The sequence below is a fragment of the Pyrgilauda ruficollis genome, unplaced genomic scaffold (assembly GCF_017590135.1).
Source record: "Pyrgilauda ruficollis isolate IOZ18807 unplaced genomic scaffold, ASM1759013v1 scaffold24, whole genome shotgun sequence".
NCBI classification, from domain to species: Eukaryota; Metazoa; Chordata; class Aves; order Passeriformes; family Passeridae; genus Pyrgilauda; species Pyrgilauda ruficollis.
This window is the reverse complement of record NW_024523648.1, coordinates 9325544-9340458: the sequence shown is the minus strand read 5'-3', so window position 1 is coordinate 9340458 and position 14915 is coordinate 9325544. Positions and strand designations below refer to the sequence as shown.

Here is a 14915-nt window from a genome sequence, read left to right as displayed (position 1 = left end):
TGCTATAATAGATAACATGACACACTTGCATATTTTTCTAGCTGAACGGTGTGAAGTCAATAATTGTTAGATGCCTTGTGCTTTTGAATTTAGGACCATCTTCTGGGCACATGCATTAGTGTTTCTGAAGCTCCTGTAATGTATGCTTAAGTAAAACGCAGTTAATTATGGCTTCTGCCCAACTTTATTTAGACAGTGTATTGAGAAATTAATAAGTGTATTGAGAAACTGGTGTGAATCAAGAAGGTTATCTACAAAGAGTTCATTAACATTTTTTTCCCTGCAGATTGAAGAGCTTACAAGCAACCTCCCACAGCTACAGCCCTTGTCTAGCAGTGCTTCTTCTGTGGAAAGTGTTGTCAGTTCAGAAACTGCAAGTCCCCCAAGCAAACGGAAGGTGGTAACCAAGGTCCAAGGAAGTGCCAGGAAGGCTTTGTTAAAATGGTTACAGTACACAGCAGCAAAGTAAGTAAACCAGAGATGGACTGATTTTATATTGAAAGTGAAAGCTTTTTGCTCACATTCTAAGCTCTCTCAGTCAGGGATCATCCTTTTGCTCTTTATTTATATAGTACCTTCCTCTGTATATAATTATAGAGCCCCTAAACACATTCTTTTTGATAACGGAGGCTGCTAAATGTTACCACCATACAGCAAATTAAGTAATAAGTAATTATTTACATTAATTTTGCATGCAATCATATTTTATAATTTCTGACTAATGAATGGGATTGTCTCTGACAGAATGGGGAGCTGAAAGGGGAATTAGATGTCTGAATGACAGTGCATTAGTCCTGCTGCCAAAACACTTGATGTGACACTGCCAGTACCACACTGAATAAGCATTCCTCAGTGAAAGCTTGTAGGAAAATTAAATTCTGGCTCTTGCTGTTGAAAGGAAAGTGATGAAAAGTTATGTATATCCCTCTGCAGTTTTTTGATACAATGGAAATATTATTACACAAATAGCCCTGAATCTTCATTTTTCTTAATCCGAGTTCTTTTGGAGTTATTTCTTGCTATGTCTAGTTAACTTAAGAATTTTTTCCTTTATTCTGTATGATCCCATGCCCACTGTTTCAGCTTTCAAAAAGGCATTAGCCCCCTCATAAATTATATCAAACTTGTAGTAGTTTGATAGCTTCCGCAATAAGAAAATCAGAGATGTAAATTAACATGGATTTATTTGCTCAAATTAAAGAATCACTGCTATTTGAAGACATCAATTGTGCAAAATACAGAGGGGAAATGGCCAGTTATTGGATGGTGTCTCAGAGAAAATAAATGTAATTGTAAAGATTCAGACTTATGCAGAGGTAGAATACAGTAATTTATAGTGCAGTGCTGTCTAATTTGAATTTCTTCCTTTGCACTGTTGGTAAGACACCGGCAGTGGAAAGTGATCACCTTCTATTTCCAGACATGCAAACTAAGAAAATGAAAATAGGTTCATAAATTAAGCTGTCAGTTTTATTGGGAAGAGCTGATAAAATATGCCAAAAGAAGCCGAGTGATGTCTAGTGATACGCTTCACCTTGGCCTGCTTCACACTGTTTGCAAGGGCTGCTTCCTTAAAGTCAGTGAAAGTGTGTCAGTGATCACAGTGAGATTTGAATGAAGCTTTACTCAGTTACTGTTGCTTGAACCTCCCAATGGCAAGACTACCTTAGTGTCTTTGCGTCCTGAAAGGATGCTTGCTTGCTCAGACCAAGTTAAAAACCGTCTTGTTGTCTGTGGATCACCATACCTTTCAGAACTGCTGGTAAAAGAAGCAGTGATTCAGAAGTGTGATTCAGTTCTGATTACTTTTGTATCGTATATTGCTATTTCTGGATCATTTGTGTTTATTTTTAAATAAAGTGTTTTATTAAGTATTCTAAATATATGAAGTTATGTATCATTCATGCTTTTGATAGGAACATAGAGAAATTTGAGTGTTGTAGTGTCCCCTATACAGCAGTGATGCCGCTGTTCATGCTATCATTTTAAAAAATAACAGATTAGTGCAGGATTGTTTGAATTTTATTTGTATGATGCTGATGTAGCAATTTGAACTGCAGCAGTTTTAATGGAGTGAGATTTATAGGGAGGGAGATAATAGTGATTGGAAGTGTGGACATCCACAGACTCTTTGTGTGTCATACAGCAACTTTGAGAACTTTGGGCACTCAGTGCTCGTTGCTTCCTGGCTTGTTGGCATTAGCAAGCCCACTGGAGACAAATACATTGTGTATATGATAAAAAACACTTGGAGCTTCATAGGCAGAAATGAATGTATGCAGTAGATGGAGCTGCAGTTGACTTAACTGGGCACTACAGGAACAAGTGGTTTAGGTTTAATGATGGGTAACCCCTGGGTGGAGCATTCATGTCTCTCCCTGTTTCGTGTAGTCCTGATGTTGTTAGTAACTTCTTTCCTCTTCATATTTTTTAGGCAAGTTGGAATTGAAATCAAAGATTTTGGACAAAGTTGGAGGAGTGGTGTTGCATTTCATTCTGTTATTCATGCTATCCGCCCAGATTTAGTGGACATGGAGAAAGTGAGGGGAAGGTCAAATAGAGAAAACCTGGAAGAAGCCTTCACAATTGCAGAAGCAGAACTAGGAATCCCAAGACTCCTTGACCCAGAAGGTACCTAACACTTAGTTGAAAAAGCATTTTTCAACTTGAAAAAGTTTTAACTACTTGGCATGTCTTAAGCCAGATGTGCTAATTCATAGTGGTTAGATATTTAACCAGCATTTTATGCCATTCAGCTAAAAATTTCTTTTTCCATGCTATTATTTGTCTAGATGTGGATGTTGAAAAGCCAGATGAAAAGTCTGTCATGACCTATGTAGCCCAGTTTTTGAAGTACTATCCTGATCCCCATCATACAGTGACTGATGTGCCAGAGAATGATGTAAGTTTCTCTTGCATAACTATAAAAACCAGATTATAATGGAGAGCTTTATAAATACATTTTATAGCTTTCTTTTGGTTTATTATATTTCCTTTTGATGAACAGTTCAAGTGACAAGCACACTAAGAAAAGTGGGAAAGATTAGCCAAGAATAAAGGAACAAGTCTTGCAGATGTTCAGTAGGTGGAGAAAATAATATGGTGATCTTGCAGATAGTTTCCTCTTTTCAGGAGTAGCAGGAGCAAAAAATAGCACTAACAGTTATTGTAAATAATAGCAAACCAATGGATCCTAAAGTTCCTTAACAGGTTTTCAAGCATAACACCGCTGATATTGTAATAATTTGTTACTTGAAGGAATGTGTCATTTTTATTTCTATTACACTGGGTTTCTGGATAGGAACAAGAATGGTCCAAGATATTGCTTAGGTACAGGCTTTGGGCTTTTGTGCTTGAGAGGCATTTACAATTTTGGTAGAGCTTCCTTTCTATTTCACACTGAAATTTAACTCTTTGCTGTAAGGAATTGTTTTCAATCGTGTTTTTTCATTGGAATTGGTTTTGTGTAGGCTCTAGTGCATTGGCTTTGCACTGGAATGCTGTGCTCAGCAACGCCAAGTTACCATGACTCACTTCCTAGTGCTGATTTGCTTTCTTCGTGGCAAACACGGGAAGCACTGCTGAGACAATCTGCTCAGCCCCAGCAAGAGAGAAAGAAGAAGCAATTTTTTATCTTTGTTTCTCTGCATTCCCTACAGAGGTAGAAAAGAGCTTTGAAAGGAGTCTGTGTGTGAGGCTAAAGTAGCCGTAGCTTTGCTGTTTGATTCCAGTGCCTGAGCACTGGAACTTATTATTTTCCTTCCTGCAACATTAATCTGGGTACATACTTGTGCCAGTGTCTCAGCATCCCACTAAGCAATGGGGCTGCTGAAGGGACTGAGTGAGCACTGAAGCCTTTTTCAGGCTGAGGCAGTCCTGCCATCCTCATAGCATGGCACACAGGGCAGCTTCTGCTGCCAACATCCTTGGCCAGGCCTTCTGCTGCACTAGGATTGGGTTTTGAGGAACAACCTCACCCCCTTCCCCTGAGCTTTATGCAGAGATGATGCAGGAGAATGCAGGATTGAGCCATTCCATGCTCTGCCTGTCTCTGGCTGTACCCACAGCACACGAGTTATGGAAGGGAAAATAATGAGCTGCATCCAGAATTCTACATAAATTACTAGGAAGCAGAACAACACAAATCAATTTGACATGCTAACGTGCTGATCTCAAAACCACTTCCTCTTTTAGATATTCCAATAGCAATCCACATAAATTTTGGTGGAAGTGCTGACCCCTTGCATGTCATGCTGCAGAAAAACCAGTAACTTCCAGACTTTGAGAAGAAAGTAAGAGTTTGACATTGCACTAAATTTCTAATGCCATCATTTTTGTTTCCTGGAGGAAGAATTATGTATTCCTTTTTACTGGAGGATCCATGTCCATCTTTAAATTATTTGGTTAGTTTAGTTACTTAGAACAGGATCCACCTTTAAAATCCACCTGTAAAAGCTTACAACATTCCACCTGTAGTCAGCAAAAGATAAACACTTTCCCAGATTATATATTTTTTAAGACAGTGTCTTAAAGAAACAATCTTCTGGAAGCCTGTGTTGCAGAGCATTTCAACGGAGATAAAACAGAGTGAGATTAATCCATCCCTTAGGTAATGATCTATAAAACATTGTTGGCAGTTGATTAAAAAGTTTTTTGTTTTTGTGACTAGTATAACCCCCTATTTTTAGCCTCTCTGTCTTCCTGCTGAAGTATAGTCTACAGAAATATTTGAAATGGTACCTTGAAGAGATAACTTTGCAAGACTCTTGTCCCCTGAACTCTTGGACTAATCCTAATGTCTTCTTTAAGAATATATTTTTCCTGATGTGTTAAGTGCCTGCTTTAGAATAAGTTGGACGTTAGATGCTAGATCCAACTGGTTTTATCTACCTTGCCTGAAGAACTGAAAAAGGACTATCCTAGTTGCAGATGCCTACATGTAGTTAGAAGGATCCTACTTCAGACTGGACCGTGTCTGGGTGGATTTTGGCAGGGAGAGGGAGGGCAAGAGGAGATTTCTAACCTTCTTCCCCCACCCTCCACCCAATTCAGCTGTCACTGTGTTTCCTCAAGATGTGTTGTCCACACAAACTCCTGTTCATCTTCCCTGCTGATTCAGTGCTCAGTTTATAAAGAATTTGCATTGGAAGAAGTGGAGTAATGATTGAAACTTATCCCTTATTTGTGGTCAGAGGGAACAGCTATTTGTGTGTGCATTTTCGGAATTAAAAGGGATCTAATCTCTCATGCATGAACCAGCTATGAACATGTATGAACTCGTGTAGTCAACACATCTCAAAGAAACACAGTGACTCTAAGGTAAGTAATTATTTTTCCAGATAAAATAAATCATGTAGTGACTAGCAATCTGGAAATCAGATCTAATATGAAAACTACTTCACTAGATATGATATAGACACATGAGCTTGTTAATAGTTCTAAGTACATCTTGTATTCCTACATGTGTGGCTCTTACTGTTCTCTCTGGACTTTCTGCCTGCTTTGCTTTATTTTATTTTGCTTCTTTTCTTTTTTTTTTTTTCCTTGCTTCTTGTTTTCCCATTTGTTTCATATTGCTAGGAACTTCAAGCAATCCCAACTTTTGTCATTTCTTTTATGAAATTTAAGGTAAGGGCGTATGCTCAGAATAATTGCTTGAATTGGACCCTTCATGGTTGTTATCTTTTTTCATCCTGCACTTATTTGACTTAAGATTATTGGGGGGGGGGGGGGGGGGGGGGGGCAGTTAATGTACATTAGTTTAGGTTTATAAAGTAGGTAGTAGAGTGTATGATTGCGTAAGTGATGTGTGTGGCTTGTGGTTTGGAAGGACAATATTCATCTGTAGTTGTGTGATGTGCTGCTCCTTTTTCATCTAAATTATGATATTTTTAAAAATATACTTTTTAAACCATTCTAGACTTTTAGATACTTCTAATTTTCTGGTATTGACTGAGAGAAGTTCAGAAGCCTAACATAGAATATATGAAGTGAGCATTCAGAGGTGAAACTGAAGATTGCAGAAGAGAATACATTGTGAAATAAATAGCAGGTGTCACTGCAGTCAGTCAGTAGTGTTTATAGTTTGATCTGATCCAATTAATTGCCTAGATTCCACATTCTTGGGGGTTTTTTGGTTGGGATTTTTTTTTTCTAAATAAATTTATAAAATGGAATATTTTAAAATGAGTAGGATCAGGGGTTCCTCTTAATCTCATATTATGTATATCTAGTGATGTATTGAAGCAAAGATCTATATTGATAGCAGAATTGCTCCTATATTCTCAATCCATTCAAGGAAGTTTGGGCACCTTTAATGGGACTTTATAAATCCTTAGCCTTACACAGCCCCAGTACATTACTTCTTAAGCCAGAGGAGATTTGAAGTGGTAAAAGCTCTGGCAATTTCCTTATCATGGTATAAATTTAGCTGTACTTAAAGCTCACCCCCTCAAAGTATTTCTGATGTAAAGTCTTTCTCTTCTTGTGCTCTGATGAGCAAGTAATTCAGAAGATAATCCTGTCATCTCTGACATTTTTATGCCAGCAGAGTTCCCCAGTGTAAGAGGAATTTCCTGAGCAGCAGCTGCAAAAATAGCTTTCTGAGCTTTTCCAAGGATTTAGTCTACTTCTGCAGCCAGTCATTAATAGTTCATCCCTGAAGGTGATGCTTGGCTCAGCGTTCACCCTGTGTCTGTGATACTGCTGTCAGGGAGTGTTTCAGTAACCTATATATATATATCCAGTAACATATATATATATATATATAAAAAACATATATATATATGTATATGTATATATGCCAGAGTTTTCAAAATGAACAGCATAATCAGTTGAATATATGCATAAATATTTTTGAAGGGACTTAATTTTCTCAGTACATATGCAATACAATGATTCCATGTCCCTGAAAAACAGACTTAAGCTTTTTTTCATTTAATAGGTAGTATTTGAAAATTCTGTTGTGTCAGTGCCTGAGAGTTTGATCAGTACACCTTGTTTATAATTACATGTTAGGAAACTAAATAAAATACTTCTTCTTCAGTCCATAATTAAGATTCTCATTATATTTTAAGCTCTTCAAACCCTACAGTATTCTGTATTATGTAATTTTCAAATTAACTCTGGCATATCAGTTAATAAAATACTGATTCTGGGCTGAAATTTTCTTTGCAAATTTAAAGTGTACTCCATTTTCATATCAGAACTCATAAACTCTTCTTTCTAAATACCTTCTTTGATGTTCCTTGTCAGCTGAGTGCTCCAATTCTGTTCATCTCTACAAATATGTGAACACTCATGGAATTGTGTAAGGATAAATTAATATTTAGAAATGCTGTTTGGAAGTAGCATACTGAATGAACCACAGGATTTTAGATAAATTCAAATAAATGGATCAGAGATTAATAGTCCTCATGCTGGAGAAAGCACAAATAGTTATATTTATTCTAGATAACTTTTGTTTGGTGATCTGTATGCTGCTTCAAAGGGGCAGACTTTAGAAAATAGTTTACATATCAGTGAGAATGTAACTTTGATTTTTTTTTTTTATTAAGAGTAAGAATACTAGACACTAATGAAAGTCTTTTTTTAAGAATGATAGCTCATTAAATCTGGTGGGTGTTGATGACAAATGCCTTGGTGTCTAAGAAAGTGAATCTCTTCTGTTGATTACCCAAACTGAGACTTTAAAGTGCCTTAGTATTAACCAAGGACCACAGAATTTAATTTGCAGGTGCTAAGTGATGTACTGAACTGGAAACCTGTGAAAACATATGAATAAATAAATAAAAGATTCATCGTGCATTGTTGCACAGTGTAATTTATAGCGTCCAGTTAGGTGGTTGCTGAAGCATCTACATCTTTTGCAATTAAAATGATCAAAATTTGCCTAAATAAATGGGTTTTTTTATAATACAGAAGGCTAAATGCTGCCTGTTAACTTAGTATGAGAGAAACCATATGTGGTCTGAGAGAGGTGAGGCTGTTCCTGTGTTATCTTCAGATACCATAGAGATATCCTTAATGCCAGAGATACTCTATTTCAAAAACATTTGGTCAAAATGGGTTTTAAATTTAAATTTTTAAACTGATGAGGTAATCTTGCAAAATACCTGCTTTGCTCAGTTTGCTATATGAATAGTTGCAAGCATATAGATGCTCTGTCAAAGTCTTACCTTAAGTAATATGAGGAATATAAAACAGTGTTTTATGAAACTGAATTTTATAGTGTGAATTAGAATATACAGAGCATTGGGACACACTTCATGACTTCAGTAACATCTTACTGAAATTTTCAGTTGGTAAGATTGCTGTAGTATTTTCAATTCACTAAGATGTATATTTAACATTGCTTTTATGGAGCTGGCAGCTAAATACTAACAGAGATCTCAATAGTCTCACTAAAGTTATAGCTTCTTAGGAATAGAGCAAATTTAATTCCAAAGTTCTTTCTTTGTGGCTGAATGAATTAAGATGCTCTCTTTTCTATATTCTACATGGCTGGATTTGATGATCTTAGAGGTCATTTCTAACCTAAATGATTCTATGATTTTCCTCATAGGGGGGTAGTCATGAATTTGCTGGTTTTCTTAAAGAATCTTGATGTTATATTCTTGCACACAGACAAGAAGAGAAATTTTATTCTCCTTCTCTATATTTAAATGATTTGAAATTTTGGAAGTGCTGGGAGTTTTGGCTTCTTGGGACACCAAGGAAAGCCCAGTATTACAGGTATCTAGAGCAGGGAAGTGTTATATCTGTGCTTTGCTGTTTCTCAAGTATTAGCCTCTGTGTGTGAGAAGACAGGAGCACAAGATACAGAGAACTTTGTTCCAGCCCAGCTGCTCTAACAGCATGTTAACCTCACTGCAACTACCTGGCTATCAGGATAACTGTGATGATTGCAAATCTGTTGTGCAAATTATGTCCAACCAACTACCACTGTTCTGAGTCAAGGCTCAGTAAAAGAATTAGTAGAAATACATCAAAGATTTCTTTCTTATCTGAGGAACCTGTCCTTTTCTTGGCTGAAATAAAGCAAAAAGCTTTATCTTTTAAAAATTATTAAGGGGAAATTATATTTTACATATTTTAGGCAGCTTTCAAGGAAAGGAACCATGAATTGGCTTCTTTCCCCTGTCAGGTTCATTTCTTACAAGACAGTCCTTTGTTTGTTAGATGCAGGCAGTGACTACTCTTTTTTTTTTATCCCATGGTCCAGTTTTTCTTCTCTCATGTAATGCTTGAAGTGTGACTCATTTTAGGTGATTAGCTTACATGATGAGATGTAAGATGCATTTGTTCTGTAATAGACAAATTTGTTGTTTGTCTGTAATAGACAAATTTGTTGTTTGTCTGTTTCTGACAAATTTTACAGTAATAAGGCTTCTTTGGTTTCACAAAGTAGCTTCTGATTAACAGCCAACACATCTGGTTCATTGTTTGGAAATCTGAGAGGGACACTTGTATCCTGCTTTACCAGCCTTCTTACACAGTGCACAGAATGCTTTCTATTTCCTGATAACTTTTGCTTATAACATGCTCACAGACCTGCGACTTCCTGTTAGTGTTTTTCTGTCCACTGCCAGGTTACTGAATTCTGCAGAAAACTTTGCAGCCTTACAAAACTGCAGTGCCATGACAGACTGAAGTGGTAAACTGTAAAACAAATATGCTTTTCTTCAAAGCCATAAAATGACATAGAAGGAAAAGAAATTTAAGATACTTGGGGTTTCTTTCTTTCTTTTCATTTTCCATGTTAAAATATTCTAAATATTTTGCTAACTTCTATATTTGGAGCTTTATGTCAAGGATTACTCTGAAGTCAATCAGACAGTAACTTGTATTTTCAGCAATAGCAGACCAGCTAATAAAATGGTGGTAAAAGATTAAAAAATCCTCTCCTGTCTCAGCTCAATTAACTTTTCAACTGAAAATTGACTTTGCTAATCTGTTGAAGACTAAAATTAGTTGTTAAGATATCTTTAAAGCACTTTGTGTTAATTTAGCATCAGATGAAAACTGCTGATAAGTATCTCTGACACTGCAATGTCTCCATTTGTCATGATTTCACTCATGTCTAGTTGGTGACTTCTCTCATACTGAGAAAATGCTTTTCAGCTGAGAAAATGCTTTTCAGTTGGACTGTAAGAAGGTAAATGATAAGAGAACTGGGCACATTTGCTTTCACTACAACTAATAACCTTGACTTGCTATAGAGATGTTAATTTCTGGACTACATCTGTCAGCTCTGCTAAAATGCTGCAATGGGTTTTTTTAATGTGTGGTTGTACTACATCATAGAAGGAAGACAGACTGGTGCTAAGAGACCTAAAGGTGTGGGCAGAACAATTTGAAAGAGACATAGCCCGAGCACAGGTGGCAGAAACAAGCTTACAAGAGAAGTATCAGGTAAGCAGCAGAGAAATGACGTATGATTACAAATCTTTGTCATCATTATGTGTAACAGGTACTGCAGTATTTTGTGCGGTCTGTGTATATGAGAGTCACTACAGTGTTGTTTAAAGGAATAGGAACACCAAGTGTCCTGTCTGTTACTGGTGGAGGAGTTATGATGCCAGCTCCAGCTTTGCTACGTAGGACAGTGCACAGATGGTTGGCCTAACACCGAGCTTGTCCCAGCAGTGTGAAGAAGGACTGTCCTAGTTAGAAGAGAGCATGTGTCTGTGCCATCCCTCCAGATCCTACATGATTTAGCTCAGATAGGAGGTATGACTGAAGGCTGGATGAGGTGATAGGTGGAGAGGACAGGACTTAGTTTTATTTTCATTCACTCTCTCAAAGGTTAATGTCTAAATCAGAAATACAAAACTTGGCCTAAATTTTCTCCTGAAACTTGACTGTCTAAATGTCTAAATGTTAAATGTCACTGTCTCACTGTCCCAAGTAGCATTAAATCCAGTTACAATTTTATCTGATCAATTATTATTATATAATTTCATATATGGTTCGTGCATCTGATAGCTGAAGAGAAATACAAAATTCCTATCTATATATAAATAAAAATATACATGTAAATATAGAAGTTAAGTGCTATTCCTCTTTGGGAAAGATAAGGACTGATATCAGTACAAAATTTCCATAGGTTATGGTACTCCATAAATATTAAAGAATTTAACTCTTTCACTCTCTGCTCTAATTGATTTGGTTTTCTCTTTGTGCAGTCATATAAGCATTTCAGAGTACAATATGAGGTAAAAAGAAAACAGTTTGAACTTGCAACCCAGTCAGTAAGGAAAGATGGTAAATTATCACTTGATCAAGCTGTGGTGAAGCAAGCTTGGGAGAGAGTTACTTCCAGGGTAAGTTGAAAATCATTGTGCTATATATTTTTTTATTAAATGAAGAGTGAAATCTAAAATAATTTAAACACCTGTTTGCTATTGATTTTATTAGGGATTAGGAACCTAAAAGTGGACCAAATTTCTGGCATTGCTGAATTATTTTGTGTTTGTTTTGAGAATATTTACTGCACTATCATTTTTAATATTGCTCAAAGATGTAATATGAACTTGAAGAAAAAGACTATATTTTGAGATTTCCCTTTACTTGAAAGAGTGGTAACAGTGCTCAGCCAAGTTCAAGACGTTGATAGAAAGAAAAGCATAGACAATGCAACTTCCAAACCCAATGTTCCGATGTAAATTGCTAGCTATTTGAGCAATTCTAATATAACATTTACTTAAAAAATAAAAAATTGTGTAGTACTGAATACTTTACCAATAAATGAGGTTTTAATTATTTTTTTGACTTATTTTCAATAGTAATAAATTAGTGTTAATATTCATTATTGGAATTTTGAACAACTGAATGAAAAATTCTAAGCAAATTATACTGTTTTATCCAAATTAAAAGTTATTAAAACATTATTACTAGTGTATATCCATACTGCCTATATATTTTTTAATTTCATGTATTTAACAGAAGATATCTTTAAAATTATTCTGGAGTTTTTGCATAATTTTCATTATGTTTTCACTCCCATATCTGGCACTGCCAATAAGACAGAGCATTCTATTGCTATATTCTCCCCTCCACAGTCTTTGAGACTCATGTGAACCTTACCTATAAAAAGTATGTTCAAAATAGAGATATAAAGATTTTATGCAGGAGTATGAATTAAATAATATTGCCAGAAGAAGGTCTTGTATCCCTTTTCTGTGCCTATTAACTGATGAAATTCCAGATATTTTGCTTCTCATTTGTTCCAGTTTATTCGTGCTCATTCTGTAACTCAATTACCATTCAGAAAGGGGAAATACATAAATCAACAAATTCTTACAGAGGTTTTGTTGCCTGTGTGAATGCTGTAATTTCCAAACTCATGTAGAATAATATACCTAGACTTATGTCTATTGTTACACTCTGTTAGATGGGGGCTTGATTTTACAGTGTAAAGTATGATTTTTATAAATGTACTTATTTGTGTTATTTAGCAAGGGAGGAATTTCAGTCCTTTTCCTTTTACTTCCTAGATGCTTGATTGGCACATACACCTTGATAAATCCCTTCCTGCACCTTTGGGTACCATAGGTGCTTGGCTGTACAGGGCAGAGGCTGCTCTGAGGGAAGAAGTAACTGTTCAGCAAGCTCATGAGGAAACAGCAAACACAATACACAGGAAGCTTGAACAACACAAGGTAGATGGACGTGCATTCATTCTGTTTGTAACCCTCCATTGTTTTCACAGCTTTAAATGATCCATACTCTGCAAAAATAATTATTTCTACTTTCTGTGGGTTGTGTTGTCCTGGTGGTGGCTAAAGGTTGGTGTTTTGTTGATTTGAACTGTGGCATCTGTGTATCTTGCAACCAATATTCAGATATTCAGAATTGCTTTCAAATGTCATTGCTTCTTCTACCTGAAGTAGGTCAGGTATTACTATTTTAATTTTTCTGTGATAAAATTTCATAGGGAGCTCATAATATTGGGTGCATTGTTCGGCCAGTATGAACTAATTGGGTGAAACAGGAAAAAGGGAATAAATGCACTAACTGTGCTGATAATCAGTGCAGGTGACATTCATGGGGGGGAGAAAATGAGAATAAAGTGACTTTTGATAGTGTTGTGGTGACAGAGAGCATGATAGCCATCTGTGATGGCAGATAGCATGCTGTGGTAAACAGGAAATTTTCCAGATGAATGTAAATAATTGTACCATCATTCTTTGCTGAGTCCAAGTTCTCATTTAAAACCAAAACGGTGCAGCTTTTTCTGTGGATTTGCATAACATGTGTGAGAAAAATGTGTTGGTGAAAAAATGTGCTGAAAAAATATAACTGAACCAGTAAATGAAAGGGAAAAGATGGTGCAGAGAAAGGCAGTACTTAAGGCTGTATTGCTTTATAGCTTTTTTTTTCTCCTCTATCACCACTATATTAAAACTTTTTTTGTAAATTTGTTATTTTTGTGTTTAGGATATGGATAGGGTTTTTTCATCAAAAAGCAATGTTACATCATGAAAAGCTGAGGAGTTTCATGGTCACCTGATTCCTTTTTGTTAGAATAATTGTGGCTGTTCTAACTTTAGTAGTAATTAATTAAATTTAAAAAAAAAAGTTAAAATCTGTAAGGAAGATATGGTTTTTTCAGGGTCTTGTCTCTTGTAATGCTAAATTTCATTAACTTTTGTTTTAAAAAAAAATTAACAAGTCAAACACTCTTTTGGTTTTAGAATGTGAACATTGTAGACCTCCTTTTGATACATTCATAAGAAGTACAAAAGAGTGTGCCCTAAACTGTTTTTATTTGCATCAGAAATGCTGTGGTGAGGGATTTCCATGCCAACAAATAAACTTTGATTTAGGTTAATCTGTGCCAGGGGAGTTTTCCTATGGGAGTGGGATGGAAAAAGCTTCAAGAGAAGCATATATAATTATATCTGTTCCTGGAGTTTGTTTTGTTGCTCAGATTTGAATTGATGAATCTGAATGTACTGCTGGGTAGTACCAGAAATGCATTCATGTGTTTTTTTCAGTCCTTGTTTCCTTGCTGCCTTCTAGTTTGTTTGTTTGTTTGGATTTGTTCAGATGACATCATTGCTTCCTTTTCATCTTTGTCTCATCTGACAATGGGTTATTTTAGTGAACTTTATAGCTTATGGCCTAATTGAATTTAGTACAAAATGTACAAGCTTATTTGGACAAACGTCATGCAATTAGGCAAGCACCTATGCTTATTTTAGTTGCTAATGCTTCCAAGATCCAGGAATTAAGGGCAATGTCTGTGCTTGTTGAGGGTCATTTCCTGGAGCAGGATTTCATTTTATGAGGATGCTGTATATAAGTTTTCATGAGCTTCCTGTTGATGTTGGATAGAACTACTGTGATTTGTTTTGACTCACCAGTTAGGGGTGCATGTTAGGGGTATTTCTTTGCATCATTTGCATCCCTTGTATGGCAAGGTCTCAAATGTAGGTGAGATATTTGTTCCGAATCTTTCCTTTGTGTGAGACTGTGTCAGTCACAGGAGTTTTCACCATGGTAAAATCAGCACATCACCTGCATCTGAGAAAGCCTAGCTCATTTCTCTTCACAGCAAGGTGTTGGCTGAAGCAGAAAACAATGAAAACTGAGGTGTGTTGATGGGGATAGTGGGGCCATTTGGTGAGCAGAGCCAGAGAGTTTCCACTAATTCCTCCTGTGCAAACACTGAGATTTAGCTGGGGAGAAGCCCTTCCTTGGCACATCGGAATAAATGCATATGTAGGATCTGTACACAAGCCTGCATTTTGCTCCCTGAGGTGAGAGAGGGGGAACCTCTGTACAATCTTCATTGCCAGCAGGCTTCTGAGCACCTTGTGCTAGCAGCTGTCTGTCTGCAGTGAAAAACCCCCACCATTCTGTGCCCTCTCAGCCGCTCTCTGGGGACTTGACGTGTTACTGCTAACAGC

The 14915-nt window shown here is 36.4% G+C and overlaps 1 protein-coding gene across 8 annotated transcripts in view; it reads left to right on the top strand.

Annotated features, from left to right (window-relative positions):
- SYNE1 (spectrin repeat containing nuclear envelope protein 1) overlaps positions 1 to 14915 on the top strand; it is a 288954-nt gene that overhangs the window by 66447 nt on the left and 207592 nt on the right. For all 8 annotated transcript variants that reach the window (XM_041470094.1, XM_041470095.1, XM_041470092.1 and 5 more), the window contains exons 7-12: positions 287 to 465; positions 2435 to 2631; positions 2793 to 2902; positions 10306 to 10413; positions 11187 to 11324; positions 12498 to 12662. In XM_041470094.1, the coding sequence (XP_041326028.1) occupies positions 287 to 465; positions 2435 to 2631; positions 2793 to 2902; positions 10306 to 10413; positions 11187 to 11324; positions 12498 to 12662 (897 nt within the window). The remainder of the gene's footprint in view (positions 1 to 286; positions 466 to 2434; positions 2632 to 2792; positions 2903 to 10305; positions 10414 to 11186; positions 11325 to 12497; positions 12663 to 14915) is intronic.